Source organism: Leguminivora glycinivorella, chromosome 11 (assembly GCF_023078275.1).
Source record: "Leguminivora glycinivorella isolate SPB_JAAS2020 chromosome 11, LegGlyc_1.1, whole genome shotgun sequence".
NCBI classification, from domain to species: domain Eukaryota; kingdom Metazoa; phylum Arthropoda; class Insecta; order Lepidoptera; family Tortricidae; genus Leguminivora; species Leguminivora glycinivorella.
This window is the reverse complement of record NC_062981.1, coordinates 15,062,477-15,079,614: the sequence shown is the minus strand read 5'-3', so window position 1 is coordinate 15,079,614 and position 17,138 is coordinate 15,062,477. Positions and strand designations below refer to the sequence as shown.

Here is a 17,138-nt window from a genome sequence, read left to right as displayed (position 1 = left end):
ATCTATTCTGAGAGGTTTTCCACTATCCTGTTATTGATTTTTTTGTTCATAACAAACTCTAAACTATCATCTGACACAGTATGATATATGGTGCCATGACTAAATTTACATACCTAAATACTTACATTATTTTTGCGTGTTTCGATGGCTGCCGTTCTTCAACCCGCTAACTAAGTGCCAGCACTGCCAGCTGACCTTTATGAGGGTTAATTATTCATGGCGTCAACAATTATTTAAATAGCTTGCATGCTATCCATACTAATATTATAAATGGGAAAGTGTGTGTGTCTGTTTGTTTGTTTGTCCGTGTTTCACGGCAAAACAGTGCGACGAATTGACTTGATTTCTTTTTGGAGATAGCTGAAGGGATGGAGAGTGACATAAGCTACTTTTTGTCTCTTTCTAACGCGAGCTAATTCGACGTAAAGATAATTAAATAATCACTATATTACTATTGTTTTCCCAAATTATTATTTATTTCCCAGCATCCAAGTTGATCACCAAAGCATCTACGTCCGCGGAGACCGATATATCTTGGTGGACAAAGAAGTGATAAATAGCCGTGCGTGTGCGATGATTTACTGCCGAGGGTGGGCCGATGAAATTATTATTAGATACACATACGATTGCTGGGCCTGTTTGATAAGCTATATTGCTTTATGGCGACTAGATGTGAAGCTAGTTTTACTGTATGTATTGAAAATGTTAATGTATACTGAACGTTTTGGTCGAAATATCACAATACAGTGTTCATATTCATACATACATAATTATGTATGTACAGGTACATATGGCACGATTAAGGGCAACTTGCACCAACGAAAATGGAGGGTTAACTCGAGGATACCTATTTACTCGTAACTTATATTCAAAATTACCTAGTTAGTGTAACAAGCGCGGATCCAGCTTCGTGCCCAGGGGGGGGTCACGTGGTAAAGGCCCGGGGCCACAGGGGGGGGTCACGTGGTCTATTTGTATGGCCAACTTAGGCTCCAGGGGGGTTCATGACCCCCATGACCCCCCCCTGGATCCGCGCATGTAGTGTAATCAGTGTAACTTGACCTATGACAATAAGTCACAGATATTTAACATCCACATCATTATCTATAGTTCAATGTCACAACAGTTTTAACCGGAACTTCAGACACCATCACCATGGCTGTTGTACTCCAATGTCAGGTATGTCTGTACCTCCTTTGTAGGCAGTTACAGCATCTCACCTGTATGGCCCGCCGAATGGCATTTCTGAGACGCGAAATACGCCACCTAAATGCCGCTGTAATGCAGTCTGGCTCTGTCGCGCCAATACACAAGAGCGATAGAGATAGCTACGAAAGAGAATATCATCGTGAGTGTTTCGTGAGCGTTTCTGCATTCGGCTACCTACACTATCCGGGCTGACAATTAACACCTCAGTTATACCAGCAGCCCCTTGATTATACAAAGGCCACGGTTGTTAGCCGACTCAATCAAAGTCAACACTGCACCGCTGTAAATCAGGCAATAATCGTCTTAGTCTAATTAATGCCGTATTTACACTACCATCAACAAGCATTACGGATTGTCACCAATGATTGCTCCTGTCTCACAGACTACCATAACCACTAGACGGAACAGTCAAAGCAACTCAAACCTACCACATGTTCTCCCGTGATAATTTATTATGGGAACGCAACCTCTTGATCCACTTTTGTCAACGTTTACAACCAGCACTCGTGTTATTTTGTAATATTTACAATAACCTAACCTAACCACAACATTAAAATCTTGAAAAAAACCCTCTATATTAGTGGACCGATTTTCACGAAGCATGGCTATTTAAGAACACTCCCGACTTTCAACCAACAAAACTAAATCTAAATCGGTTCATCTGTTCGAGAGCTACGACCGTCAGATACACACATATCAGACAGACAGACACGTCAAACTTATAACACCCCGTCGTTTTTGCGTCGGGGGTTAAACAATGAGTTTTAGTATTGAACCTGGGCTGTTATAACTAAGACGAGTCGTGTAAGATTTTACTCGATTGCTACACTCAAATCATGGTATTTTGCCAGTAAAATTGTAGAGGTACATTTATGTTGAGTGATCTCAAGCTGTCCTTGTAAAGACTTCGTAACGCGGTGTCTATATAGTCTGTGTGTCCTGTATATACCAACATTTAAATACCAACTTTACTCTAAAGTAATAACAGCGAAATTTGAACATTTAGGGATTGAGGAGGATATGCCACACGTGAATACAATACAATTCTGATTAATGATAACTATGTTAGCTTGTACGGTGGGCGAATTGTTGTGTACGGAGGCCTGTTCGTAATTGTAGGAGCGTAATGTACACAGTAATTGTGCGTTACTGTACCTACCACCCTTTAAATTATCCTGGATCTAATGAGCGCCTATTTTAAGAGGTAGCTATACTCATTTACAAATACGTAAAGGTACCACCGCTGTGCCTTACCTATAATACGATGCGATATTTGTAATATCACGTAGAAAAACTGTATGAAAAAACTGTATGAAAAAAAAATGTGGTGAACTTCATTTTGCATGTATGTACCTAGTAACTATTTTTTTAATCTGTGATTTTATGATTTAACATAGATTAACTCTTACCTACCTTATTCACTATGAAATACATTCATGAATAAAACACACAACTCATTTTAGACTTTTTAATTCAGTATTATTTTATTACATTCAGTTTTATTTTTATAACGCTTCGGAGTATCCTTTTTAGACCACAAAACTTATTGTTCAAGCAACGGGCATACATCTACCATCAGCTGTCCGCCTATATCCAGTCACACAAGCTCCTTTGAAATTCTCTCTTCCTTTATCAGTGGTTGTTTCTTGGTCAACTTTAGGTGTCGTATATATCGGAGGATTTTCTGTTACCTTTGGTTCTTCTCTTGTCATTGACGGTACTTTATTGACTGCATTCTTATCTTGGTTAGCATTGTTGTTATCACTGTCCACTCCCCAAATTTGATTGACATCTAACTTTACGATATCTTCTTTCACAACACCACCTTCTACTAAATTTATTGCTGATATGAAACAAAATATAGCAATTATAGTAATCTTCATTATGAAAACGAGTTGAGACAATGTCTTCGCGAGAAATTTAAAAGTGAACTGAGTATTTATTACCTATAATGTTTACTTGCTTGTGAAGATAACATCTTGACCTATTGACATTAATCTTAATCGTTTTTATACAGTGTGTAAAGCATTTACGGGCGAATCTCTTAACAGTGGTGAGTAGGTATATATAAGACATAAAAACTACAATAAAAAATGTATCCAAACAAAATACTGCGGCCCGGAATGTGATGCAAACACACTCGTGTTAACGCCGTGGCTTGCATGGGCGACGGTTGTGCGATGGTGGCGCGACGGCGATGCGACGCATACGAAAACAAACCTTATCGATATGGAAGTATGAGACGCGACGGCGACGGTCGCGCGACGGTCGCGTGACCGTCGCCCACGCAAGACACGGCGTAAAACGCTCGTTGACAGCTGTCACTGACTCTCATCGTATTGCTGCGGAGAAAAATCAATTCAAAAACACCTCTATTAATGATAACATTCATGAATTCTATGTGTCTAGTTTAATTTATCGCCCTCACCCGCACACTGTATGCGGTTACCATATATTATGTTGTTAGTCAAAATATATTACTGATAAATTCTTTTATCGGCTGACCTTGCATTAACCAATTTAAATAGTCAGTACTCAGAATTTGCTTGATTTGCAATTTTCCTGGTTTTAAAATAACATTATTAGTATGCATTTCTGCGACTTCTCGTTTTCTCGTTTCGTTCTTCGTTCTCGTTATTTTGAAAGTAACCTCCTATTAATTTCAAGATCTTTTTAAAAGTACATCTAAAAACTTATTAAAAGTACTTCGGTTTGTAATCTGTTACGCTCTGATGACGAGACATCTTCATGTTCGTTATCTTAAAAAAGTACTTGTATAAATATGTAGGTAGGTATGTATAGGAGTAGGTGGATACTATAAACATAATAATATTGTATTTTTCCTTATTGATTGAAACTTCTGCCCGTTGACTATCTAAGGTCATAAACATTGTGTTTGCTTTCAAATCATCAAAACTGTGTCAAGTCAACCGAAACATATACGTGTAAAGCCCAAACATGTCTATAGCCAAAAAAAATAAGTCACTAAAAGTGTATACTTATTTATTTAGGCAATTAGGTAAGTACCAACTGTTATCAAACTTTTATATTATGGTTATTTCTGTTTAAAACTGCATATTATCCACATAGGTTGTAAGTATATAAGTATAAAGATAACACGCTGAATATCTCTCTATTTGAGCAGGTTCATGAAATTGGCCCGATTCAATGCACGCGCGAAGGGCGCGCGCGGAATTCGGGGGCTCACCTGCCGCGAATGATGGTGTTACGTGTCGCTCTATTGTGGAATTTTAACCGGTAACATTGGAGGTGGGTTTTAAAACATACATACTTACGCCTGTTTCCCAGAGGGGTAGGCAAAGATCACGGATTTTTATTTGCAACGATCCTAACGAATCACTTTCGCTTCACGCACTTTCATAACGTTCGTCGTACATGCTCGTTGCTCTTCATTTTGCAATATTTTCCGATTTGGTGAAATACATACTGCCTAGACTGGTAAACAAATATTAATCAAGCATAAAATAAGTCGGCATACACAACCTACAAACTACAAATTCCTAAATATATCAGCAATAGGGACTACCTTCCATTACTCGAGTAATGGCAGCCCCGCCGTCGCCAAAGTTTGCCGGCGCGGCCCACGTGTCAACCTCGTGATCACGCCAATATTACCAACCCACCCCTTTTACCCCCATCCACCCCTATTTCAACCTTAAACCTTGAGAATAAAAGAGTAGAAAACTGAATAAAAACGTTGGTGTTTGTATGAAAAACGAGTCGCATTTCAAAGGGTCATCGTGGACGCTGTAAAGTTGTCTGTGCAGTTTTCGTATAAGGTTACAGAAGTATTGAGTAATTGTTTCCTAGTTTGCTTTTAACTTCTTATATTTCCAAGTTTTTTCAATGCTAAACAAATTTATCTTTTGTTTTACACAAGTATTTTTTAACCTCGTGGATCCCTGGAAAATGTTTGTGCTTTTGAATTTAGAACTTTCTTTTATTCTTGTAAAAGTTCAAACCTTATGTACTCGCCAGGATCCAGATCCAGGAGGTTAAATAATAGAAATAGAAATATTTTAATTCATGGCAAAATGAAGAAAAAACTACACAGATACAAATCAACAAGAGAAAATTATTTACACATAACATCACAAAAAGGTAGGTATTAGGTACACATATTTGCCACGATTGGGTTAAACCCGTCATCAACCCAAAAACTGATTATACGTATAGGAAATTGACTGATTTTGAATGAAAATTATATTGACGTTTACAAATCTTAAGGTAACGTATTCTAAAATGTCAAATACTCATCATTATCATTGACTAGGTTCCAAGGCACATCTCGGACACTGGCGATCAAATATATGAAAAAGGCGCGTTCCTAGCACACATTCTAAGCTCGTGTATGTGAACGCGTACCATGCTTGTATGAGTGAGATATGACAGATCGACGTTCGCGTTTCTGACAGACGGTAACTTTGAGGTAGCCGAGAGGGGGTGGGCGGCACTTTCAGCGGGGAGCGGAAGTGGCCATACTGTACGATAGTACTCTTTATTATACCTATACTGTGTCCAAGCTAAGGTACGCTCAAGACGGCTTGTGTTGTGTTCGTCTGATTATCTAATTAAAAATGTGCGGCAAATTTTATTAATGCATTGCTATGCTTATCGAAATATCCCGCAATGTAATGCAAACACACTCGCGTAAAACACGTTGAAAGTTGTCACTGACTCTCATCGCAAATTTTGAGAAGTTAATTATGGGGTGAAAATTAAGAGTAACTCAAAAACACCGCTTAATTAAAGATATTCCTATTCTATTCTATGTCTGGTTTAATTTATCGCCCATATAAGGCCCATATAAGGTATGTATATCACCGTCATATCTCTAAATAAGTGATGATTTCTATAGGTACCTTGTCACATTAACATCTTGTTTGAAATGTCATACGAAATTGTCAAAATTGTCAAACGATTAAAAGCGACAAGGTACAGAAATCATCACTTATTTATGCCGGTGACTGTACCTATACCTACTTTAAAAGTGTGCAGAAAAGCTCGAGGTCGATACGAAAGGCCGATGTCCGTCGGGTTGACCCGGGGTAGTCGGGGTCTAATTTCGCACAAGAACGCTGGCACGGCCGAAACTTATTCAATCAGCCTAAGCACCGTACGCAGCAGATTTTTCTCCCTTCACTTGGCTGACCGTGGAGCGTATTATTTTGAATAAGGCAACATTTCCAAAGTATTATTTATAAATATTATAGCTATAGCTAGGCCGGGAAAACGCTATAATGTAGAGCATAACTTTAGATGGGAGTGGCGTGATAATTAAGTATGATACATATTTAATTAGAAAAACCACACATTTTCCGGATGATTGAGACCAATTAAAAACGCAATATATTTATTATTACTAAGGCAATATTCTTAGTGCTTAACAACCTAATGCCCAATATTTTAACATCCTGAGCATACGATAATACTCTTTATTATACTGTGCCCTGAGTATAATTTCTATTAACAATACCAAACCTAAGAGTTTAAAAAAAAAATATTTATTACATATCTCACAATAAAATAAATACAGTGAAAAAAACCTAAATTAAAACTAAACCCAAAACCCATACAATAAAAACAAAATAGATCGTGATCAGCAGCGTGATTAACAATTAGATACTAAAATCGCCGTCAATAGAAATTGTCAACAATATAAACAAACCATTCTATAAAATATCAATATTCTATCACAATTTTATTATTTTAAAGGTTGAGGATCGTAATGTGATATGAATTGATTAAATAACACGGATTTTGCCAGTGTCTGATGGTGATGAGTTAGAATGGGAATCAAAGATATTTTAACTACAAGGTTTGTTTACATTGTTCACAAATTCTATTGACGGCGACTTTACGATGTCACTCTCTGAAACAGTGAGGAGTACCTACTTAGATTTTCGACATGACCAAATATATGTAAGAACTATAAGTATTTTCATGGAATGTAAATTTTACGAGTTGACTACCTAAGATATTGCCTCATCCAAACATTCACAATTCATGTCATCTCTTATTGAATCAAATACTCAGAAATATATAGAAATAAAAGGACAACATATTTAATAAATAGGATAGGACAATATAATATTATGAATGGTGATACCTAGTTCTTTATAATACTTTATAGTAGCTTTTGCCCGCGGCTTCGCTCGCGTTAAATTCGATAATTGTAGAATGTTCCATACAAACTTCCACCCCCCATTTTAGGGAAGTGGAGGGTTAGAAAGAGACAAAAAGTAGCCTATGTCACTTTCCATCCCTTCAACTATCTCCGCCTAAATAATCACGTCAATCCGTCTCTCCGTTTTGACGTGAAAGACGGACAAACAAACAGACACACACTTTCCCATTTATAATATTAGTATGAATATATCATGACCATAACTATAATAAACCATAGTTTGTGTTCTAATTAAAGCTTACTGTTGTACCTACATATAATTACGTACATGACACAACTAAACGAGAAGGGTTTTAAAAATACCTACTTACTTACATATTTCTTTATTTGTTTGCTACGTAGGTACTAGTTTACAACACTTAATTTTCTTTCAGTACGGTATTTTTGATCTCACGGATCTAAATACACTTCATCATACAATAAAAAAAATATCTGTAATGTTGAACAATAACCTAACCACAAAATTAAAATTTTGAAAAAACCCCCGACCCCGACATAGTTGACCGATTTTCATGAAACATGGCTGTTATATATGTAATAGGGGGTAGCCCTAACTTTACTTGCGCCGACTAGAGGGTAGTTATTAACTCAGACTGTCAGTTCCGAAATACACACGGTTAAGCTAGCTTGGTGTTTCATTACTGCTCCTAGAAATACACTAAGAACCTAGTTACTATCTCCGGGCTACATACACAACAACTGGCGACGAGTCGTGATCAAACCAACGTGTGCGCGAACGTGGTGAAGTGATACCTTGTGCGAACAGGATGGCGAAAATGACCGTGGGCAAGATGGACGCGTTTGACCGGCACAAGGACAATTGGGCGACTTATATAGACAGGCTGGAGCAGTACTTTATTGTTAATGACGTGCAAGATGGACGTAAAGTACCATTATTAATTACTGCGATGGGCGCAGATAGCTACGATTTATTGGTGACTTTGTGTACTCCAACTAAGCCATCAGAAAAAACCTATAAAGAGCTTATCAAAATTATGTCAGATCATCTGCAGCCACAGCCGAGTGTTTTAGCCGAAAGATATAAATTTAGGCAACGCAAGCAATTAAAACATGAATCGATAGCGGATTTCATTGCGGACTTGCAAAGGCTTACCAAGTACTGTGATTTTGGTACCTGGTTGGATGATAGCTTGCGAGATCAATTGGTATGTGGTCTATATAATGAAACAATTCGACTACGATTATTTACGGAAAAGGATTTGAAGTTTGCTAAGGCTAAGGATTTGGCGATAGCGTTGGAAGCAGCAGAGGTTAATGCGGCGGCGGTGGAAAGTCGAGGTCGTGCATCAGGAAACGACGCCACGGCGCCATGTTTTTCTATAGGCTACGAGAAAAAAACTAGTTTCAAGACGCCATTACGGAACACCCGAAGTTACCCGAGGCGCGACGAGCCGACGAAGGCGGTGAACAACGAAGTTAACCGAGGGAGACCGAACGGACAGCGGCCGAGCAATACCTACCGGGGACAGGTGACGTCGAGATCAGCTGACGGCAACCGCGCGCAATTAGGTCAAGGTCAAGGAACGTGCTCGGCGTGTGGAGGTGCGCATGCGGTTCAGACATGCAAATTTCGACTTTATGTTTGCCGGGTTTGTAATCAGGACGGGCACTTGAAGAAAATGTGCCCGAGGCTAACGAAAGTTAACTACGTGGAAAATGAGTATTCGGAAGAGGAAACTTATGACTTAGAGGTAAATCTTTCCTTTGTTAAAGAAGATAATTTTAGTAAATACAAACCGTATTATGTGACCCTTAACGTCAATAATCATGATATCAGGATGGAAATTGATACGGGTAGTGCTATAAGTTGCGTTAGTCCGGAAGTTTATCAAAAATATTTTTCTGACTGTGAACTAAAACCGGGCCGTCTAATATTAAGATATTATTCGGGGGAAAAAGTACTTCCGTTAGGTAGATTAAAACCGCTCATTAAGTATAAAGATCGTTCAATGCCGCTCGATTTGTTTGTCATAGAGGATGGTAAAACTAACTTATTAGGCAAACAGTGGTTGGTTGAATTGGGAATTATTAAGGGTTCGTTCGAGTCAGAATTGATTAATTATGTAAATGCATCGAAAAATTTTAATCTGATAAATTTCAGTTCCAGGTTTAAAAATGTGTTCTCGGAGGGCCTGGGGAGGTACAACGGCGGGCTAGTGTCACTGCGAGTGCGGGAGGACGCGCGGCCCGTGTTCCTGCGCGCGCGCCCGCTGGCGTACGCGCTGCGCGAGCCGGTGGAGCGGGAGCTGGAGCGGCTGGAGCGCGACGGCGTCATCACGCCCGTGGAGACCTCCGACTGGGCGACACCTATCGTACCGGTGGTCAAGTCTGACGGAACTATACGCATCTGCGGAGATTACAAGATAAGTCTTAATAAACATTTAGATGTGGACCGTTTTCCTTTGCCTAGGGTCGAGGATTTGTTTACTAAATTGCATGGAGGTCAAAGATTTAGCAAAATTGACCTATCTCAAGCTTATGCACAATTGGTGCTAGATGATACTGCCAAATATACGGTAATTAATACGCACAAAGGTTTGTTTAAATATAATCGTTTGATTTATGGTTTATCCTCGAGTCCAGGCATTTTCCAAAGGATTCTGGAACAGATGTTCGCCGATTTGCCGAAAGTGGGGGTGTTTCTAGACGATGTGGTCATTACGGGTGAAAACGACCAGGAACATATAGAAAACCTATATAAGGTATTTGAAAGGCTAGAAAAATACGGGTTAAAGATTAAAAAAGAGAAATGCTCCTTCCTAGCTAATTCAATTACCTATTTAGGTTATGTAGTGGATAAAGAGGGACTCCACACCTGCCCTAAGAAGGTTAGGGATATATTGAATGTAACAACGCCCAGTAACGTGTCCGAATTACGCTCTTTTCTAGGAATGGCGATGTACTATGCCAAATTTGTGAAAAATATTAGTACTATACTGACGCCCCTGTATGAGTTGCTAAAAAAAGATGTAAAATTTGAGTGGTCTCAATCTTGTCAGGAGGCTTTTAATAAGGTAAAACGTATGTTGGCTTCCAGTGAGGTGCTGGCCCACTACTCACCAGACCTCCCTCTTATTTTGACGACGGATGCGAGCAGCGTGGGTGTGGCCGCTGTGATATCACATATGTGGCCGGACGGTACGGAGCGCCCAATAGCCTACGCTTCGAGAGTACTGAACAGCGCGGAGAAGGCATATTCACAAATAGAACGGGAGGGCCTTGCCATCATCTATGGAGTAAAGAAATTCCACCAATATCTGTACGGCCGCAAATTCATTTTGAGGACCGACCATAAGCCGTTGGTGACGATCTTCGGAGACAAAGCTGGGATTCCAGCGATGGCGGCGAGTCGCATGCAAAGGTGGGCAATTATTTTAGGAGGTTATCAATATGATATTGAGTACGTACATACTACTAAAAACGGAGCCGATGCCTTGTCCCGATTACCTCCGCACAAGCCCGTAAGTAATCAGATCAGCGAAGAAACAACGTATCTGAATTTCGTACAGAACTTTTTGCCCATCACCAGCCAAGACGTCCAAAAAGCGACGGAGAAACATGTTGTTTTGAGACAAGTACTAATGTATATTAAAGGAGGGTGGCCATCATATTGTACTAGTGAAGAATTAAAACCATTTTTCTCCAGAAGGCAGGAACTGTACGTTGAAGGTGGTTGTATAATGTGGGGCTATCGTATGATCATCCCAGAAAATTTAAGAACGAGCATTTTAAAGGAATTGCATAGTAGTCACCAAGGTATGGTTAAGATGAAGAGTGTGGCTCGAAGTTTTGTTTGGTGGCCAAATATAGATCGGGATATAGAACAAATAAGTCGAAGCTGCGTAATTTGCGCTGTAGAAGCTTCTGCGCCACCTCGAGTTAAGTCTCAACCCTGGCCGTACTACTCGGAACCCTGGAGCAGGCTTCATGTAGACTTTCTAGGACCCTATGAAGGAAAAACTTTTTTTATTTTGATTGACGCGACTACCAAATGGATAGAGGCTTTCTTAATGGCAAGAACAACTGCAAAGGCGGTAATTAAGGTGCTACGAGAGACTTTCGCGAGGTTCGGACTGCCAAAAGAGATCGTGTCAGATAACGGACCGCCGTTCACGAGTCAAGAGATGGACGAGTTTATGAAGTTAAATGGAATAACACATATATTTACGGCACCTTACCAACCTGCATCGAATGGGGCCGCAGAAGGGGCGGTAAAACTGTGTAAGGGGGCTATAAAAAAAGCTGTAAGAGAAAATCAAGACATAGAAGAAACGTTACAAACATTCTTACTTAACTATCGTAACTGTGAACAAGGCACCACGGGCGAAACACCAGCTATGTTACTACAGAAACGACAGCTTCGTTCTAGACTGGATCAATTAAAACCTTCTTGTGCAGTAGAAAAGAGAGTACATCGCGCGCAACAGAAACAGATCGAATCAGCCGGAGGCATTTTGTCGACTCAAATGAACGAAGGAGATCCAGTATGGATTCAGGAATTTAATTCGAGGGATAAGTGGGTACCGGGAACAGTATCAAAGGTAAAGGGTTCTCGTAATTACGTAGTAACAAAGGAAAATGGCTCCACATGCAATAGACACTGTAACCAATTAAAGTCGCGAATGGTATATTGTTTGCCAAGCTCGATTCCGTCAGATAGCACCCCGCAGGTGTCACCAGACCGCACACCGGGGTCGCCACCGCGCTCTCCAGCCGCGCCGGTGCCCGCGCCGCTAGCGCCACCTACCGAGCCCGCATTGACACTAGCCCCAGTCTCAGAAATCCCAGAATCGAAACGTACCAGGAGACCACCTGTACGTTACGGTTTTGAGATAGATTAGTGGTTTGGCAGGTGTACTAATAATCATGGTATCATTATTTGTCTAATCAATGTTATATTTTGGAAGAAAACATAAAACATAATTTTACGTTTGTAATGTAGTTCTACAAAATGGTTTAGACCGATAACACTGTTTATTTGATATTAAAATTTGTATTTATATCGAAACTAAGACAAACCCATACCACGTAGTAATAAACGTACTTTATTTGTATACTTTTCCTCTTTAGGTATTACATATGTATGCCTAGTTTAGTTGTACAACTTAGTTATGTAAGACCTACTCATAAGGCATGTAATCCACTGTAGAGTTATTTCCTAGATTTGTTATAAAGTAGTATTATAGATTAAGCAGGGGGGTGTTATATATGTAATAGGGGGTAGCCCTAACTTTACTTGCGCCGACTAGAGGGTAGTTATTAACTCAGACTGTCAGTTCCGAAATACACACGGTTAAGCTAGCTTGGTGTTTCATTACTGCTCCTAGAAATACACTAAGAACCTAGTTACTATCTCCGGGCTACATACACAACACAAGAACACTCCCGACTAACTCAGCTTTCAGACAAAAAAAACTAAATCTAAATCTGTTCATCCGTTCGGGAGCTACGATGCCACAGACAGACACACACACACAGACAGACAAACAGACAGACAGACAGACAGACAGACAGACAGACAGACAGACAGACGGACAGACAGACAGACAGACACGTCAAACTTATAACACCCCTTCGTTTTTGCGTCGGGGGTTAAAAAGAACACATTTGTAGCTAATAACCCAACTTGTCTTCAAGTGTTTATTTTTTCTACCACAATAAGCATACAATAAGTCACACGCAAAGGGAAAATCCGCTGCCAATAGTACCTAAGTCCTAACAACTACTCATCACAAGTGCGACAAGCCTCAACTATCTCAAACAGGAGTTAGCGGATATATTGAGAATATAAATATCCTGCCCCGGGCCCTTTGGCTCACTTAAGACATCCGCCTTGGACCCTTCTTGTGAAACATCTATTTTGAGTTACAACTCTTTAACAACCAACCTTCCAACCTTCTTCAACCGTTCGAAGCGCTCATTCTAATCTCAACCATATAATTCTTGGTTAGGTTGTTTTTAGAGTAGCGTGGTTGATGTAGATAAGAGGTTGCGTGAATTTAGTAAAGTTTGGTCCCCATGGGAACAAATGCAAGTTTGGAAACTTGGTGATGCGTGTTGGGATGAAGGATCGTATGCAGATATATAGGGGAAGTGGACAAGGGTTTCCATTTGTCTTAGGATTAAAGTTTGTATGGAATTTTAAGGAGACCTCGGTGGAGGTCGTTAATATTTAGAGGCATGTACGAAAAACATTAGCAAGAATAAACATATAAATAAAAATCTGTCGAATTTTATTTTGATTTCTTTGATTCTTAAATAAAAAAAAAACACAACAAAGAATAGTATTTCATGCACAACAGGCGTTTAAAGGAGGGCAAAAAAGACGAGTGGCGTGGGTAACAATTCGAGGCGAAGCCGAAAATTGTTATTAAGACGCCACGAGTATTTTTTAACTCAGTTAAACACCGTTGCATATTATAATAATTTTTCTACGTCCATGCACTTAGTTTTTAATAGTTTTGAATAACTTTCGTGAAATTCACACTGTTTCCTGTATTTTGACGCAAAGGTTTGCACTGTCAGCTCAGCTGCCCAAAGCCTTCCGCGCACGCGCGCAGTATCTTTATAACAATGCGTTGCCATGGTTACAGAGCCAAACAGTGTGTTTTCAGTTTTTTCGATACTGCGCGCATGCGCGGAAAGCCGGTGGACGCTGTCTTTGGGGAATAGACTTTTATGTAGGGGTTTAAAGATCTACTCATACGCACGACCCTGTAAATGACGAATAACAGTTCGAGAGTAGAAAAATTATTAAAATAAATAAATAAATAAAATAAATAAAAAACATTTATTGCAGACCACTGATCCATAGAATATATTAGTAACAATTTTAACTTACAAACTATGTTAGTAGATTCATAATAATTATCATACACACTCACAAGAAAACCCACACACATTACACACACACACACACACACACACACACACACACACACACACACACACACACACACACACACACACACACACACACACACACACACACACACACACACACACACACACACACACACACACACACACACACACACACACACACACACACACACACACACACTCTTACTTAGCCTTGCCGATGGCAACTTCCACCCAGTATTTAATTATGGGGCAGTCGTAGTTCCCAGACAGTACTCTGAGGAGGCTATTGCTGCTGCCACGCACTCGCCTAAGCAACGATCCAACACGCTTGCGTCTGATTGCGAAAAAGTCGTCAGTTCGCACTTCGGCAAACATGCCGGACGCACTACAATGCTTCGGCAGCCGCAAGAGCATCCTCAGAATATTGTTATACTGCACTCTCAGTGCGTTATATGCCCTCTGGGTAAACGCTACCCACAGGCTGCAAGTGTAGAACGTTTGACAGTAGGCTTTAAAAAGCGTCAACTTGACCTGTTCATTACACTTTGCAAACCTGCGGGCAAGCATATTGCCACGCACTGCCATCGCCCTTCTCTCCCTCTCCAGATCCAAGTCATCCTTAAGGTCCTCCGTAATGACATGTCCCAGGTATTTAAACCTCTCAACTCTCTTTAAGGGCACGCCGCACAACATGATCGTAGGTATTGTTGTAGGGTTGTACTTACTAGCTTTAAAGAGAACGAACTCGCTCTTGCTAGTGTTATACCTAAGACCATGTTCCACAGCATACCCCTCACACACACAAATGAGTTGCCTTAACGAGTCACTTGACGGACCCAGCAACACCATGTCGTCAGCGTAACTGATGTTGTTAAAACATGTTTTATCTATATGACATCCGACATGTGTGTTGCTGAGCCCCTCAATTAACCCATTTACATAGAGGTTGAACAGCACGGGAGATGTTAGTCCGCCTTGACGAACCCCACATTTTAGAGCATAGTCATCCGAGTCCTCACCTGCCCATCTCACACAGTTGACCTGGCTGCTGTACCAGTACTTTAACAGTTCGACGCACTCTCCCGGTATATCGGTTTTCGCTAACTTGTCCCACAGTACGTCGTACACAACCAGGTCAAACGCTTTTGAGAGGTCCAAAAAACATGCATATATAGGTGTGTTCCTATCTTTATAGTACTTGACAGCCTTCTTAAAACACAATATCGCAGTTTCTGTGGACAATCCTGGCCTAAAGCCGAATTGTGCATCGTGCAGCTTAATGTATTTACAGAGTTGCTCATTAAGAAGACTATCAAGCACCTTAGCAAGTACAGTTGCCAGCGAGATGGGCCGATAATTTCCCAGATCTGACAGATCCCCCGTTCTGTTCTTTACCAACGGCACTACCACCGTTCTAGTGAGGTTACTAGGGAGATATGCATGTCTTAGGCACATCGTATAAAACATCGCTAGCACTCTCGGAAGGTGTACTCCTGCATACTTGAGATGCTCTATGCTGAGCCCGTCATGACCTGGTGATTTACCCCTCTGCATATTTTTAATCACTGTGTGAACCTGCTTAGCTGTAAAACTAAGGGTACTCTCAGCCATGACTGCCTCAGCATTTCGCACCTCTTTTGCAGGTCTCTGCAAAAGTGGCTGTACAGAAAAAGCACGCCTGAAGCTATTCGCTATATCTTTCTTGTCGCTAACTCCCCCTATACTCACAGGAACACTAGGTCTCACATTATGCTGGTTTGTGCTCTTCCAAAAGGCTTTAAAGTCATTTGTTGCCCGTTTGGTGGCCAAAATGTCTGCTTTAATTTGTTCCTGCTTATCTTGGCACCATTTTAACTTTGACTTGAAAGCCCTCCTGGAATCACGCATACCCTCATATATTGAGCCCTGACTAGGTTTATTAGCCGACACCCAGGCCAGAAATTTGTCTCTTGCTAGTCTATGCGCGCTTGCGACGTGCTTGTTCCATCCCACAACGACCTTCCGTTTACTGTGCCCTCTCCTGCTAGACTTTCTCGCCGCCTCCGTCAGAGTGTCAATTATATCGTCATACATCTTATCTAAAATTACCGAATGATTGCGGTCCATACATAGTTTGTCGGCACACGGCGTTAGCTCGGCTGGAAAGTCCAGCATTTTCAACCTGTCATTACAGAGTGCTTGGTACAATTCTATTTGGGAGGGTTGCCTTTCGCCCCATCTTACCCCCTCATTACGTAACCTGCCACTACTACACTTAATCTGTATCTTGTTTAGTTTACATTCAATTATGAGCGGCAGGTGGTCGGACCAATATGCGTCATATTTTACCCTTACGTTGCAAACCGTTTGCCGCGCTGCCTCCGTGACAACACAGTGATCCAACCACCTGTTACATCCATGAGCCTCACTGGTAAATGTAAATGTCCCAGAGTCGGAGCCTAGCATTTCTAAGTCCACGCATCCCCACACCTGTGTTTCACAGAACTGCAGCAACTCATTATAAAACAACTCATTTGGGTGTGCATTAAAGTCTCCCAGCACGTATATCGCCTCAACGTCCGTGTTGTCCTCACTGATTGCACTGATTTCCCCTAAGCATTCTGTGAACAGCGGCACATTTTCAGGAGCATTTACCGGCATGTATACACTAAACACCAAGAAAGAGGACTCCCGCACTTTCACTTTTATTGCCACTAACCGTACATTTTCGCACTCCACTACTGTGACTTCCGAGAACGCAGACTTCCTCCGTAGCAATGCGACGCCCCCGTGCGGCCGCCCCGTGAGTAAACCGGCCCCTGTGTCGACCGCAGATGATCCCGTGTATGCGAAGTCC

The 17,138-nt window shown here is 40.9% G+C and overlaps 1 protein-coding gene across 1 annotated transcript; it reads left to right on the top strand.

Moving 5' to 3' along the window:
• Nucleotides 1-7,959: 7,959 nt before the first annotated feature.
• Nucleotides 7,960-9,611, top strand: LOC125231471. Its single transcript, XM_048136949.1, has 2 exons — nt 7,960-9,129; nt 9,540-9,611. Exons 1-2 carry the CDS (start codon nt 8,185-8,187, stop codon nt 9,549-9,551), a joined length of 957 nt encoding a protein of 318 aa, XP_047992906.1. The 5' UTR covers nt 7,960-8,184; the 3' UTR covers nt 9,552-9,611.
• Nucleotides 9,612-17,138: the final 7,527 nt, after the last annotated feature.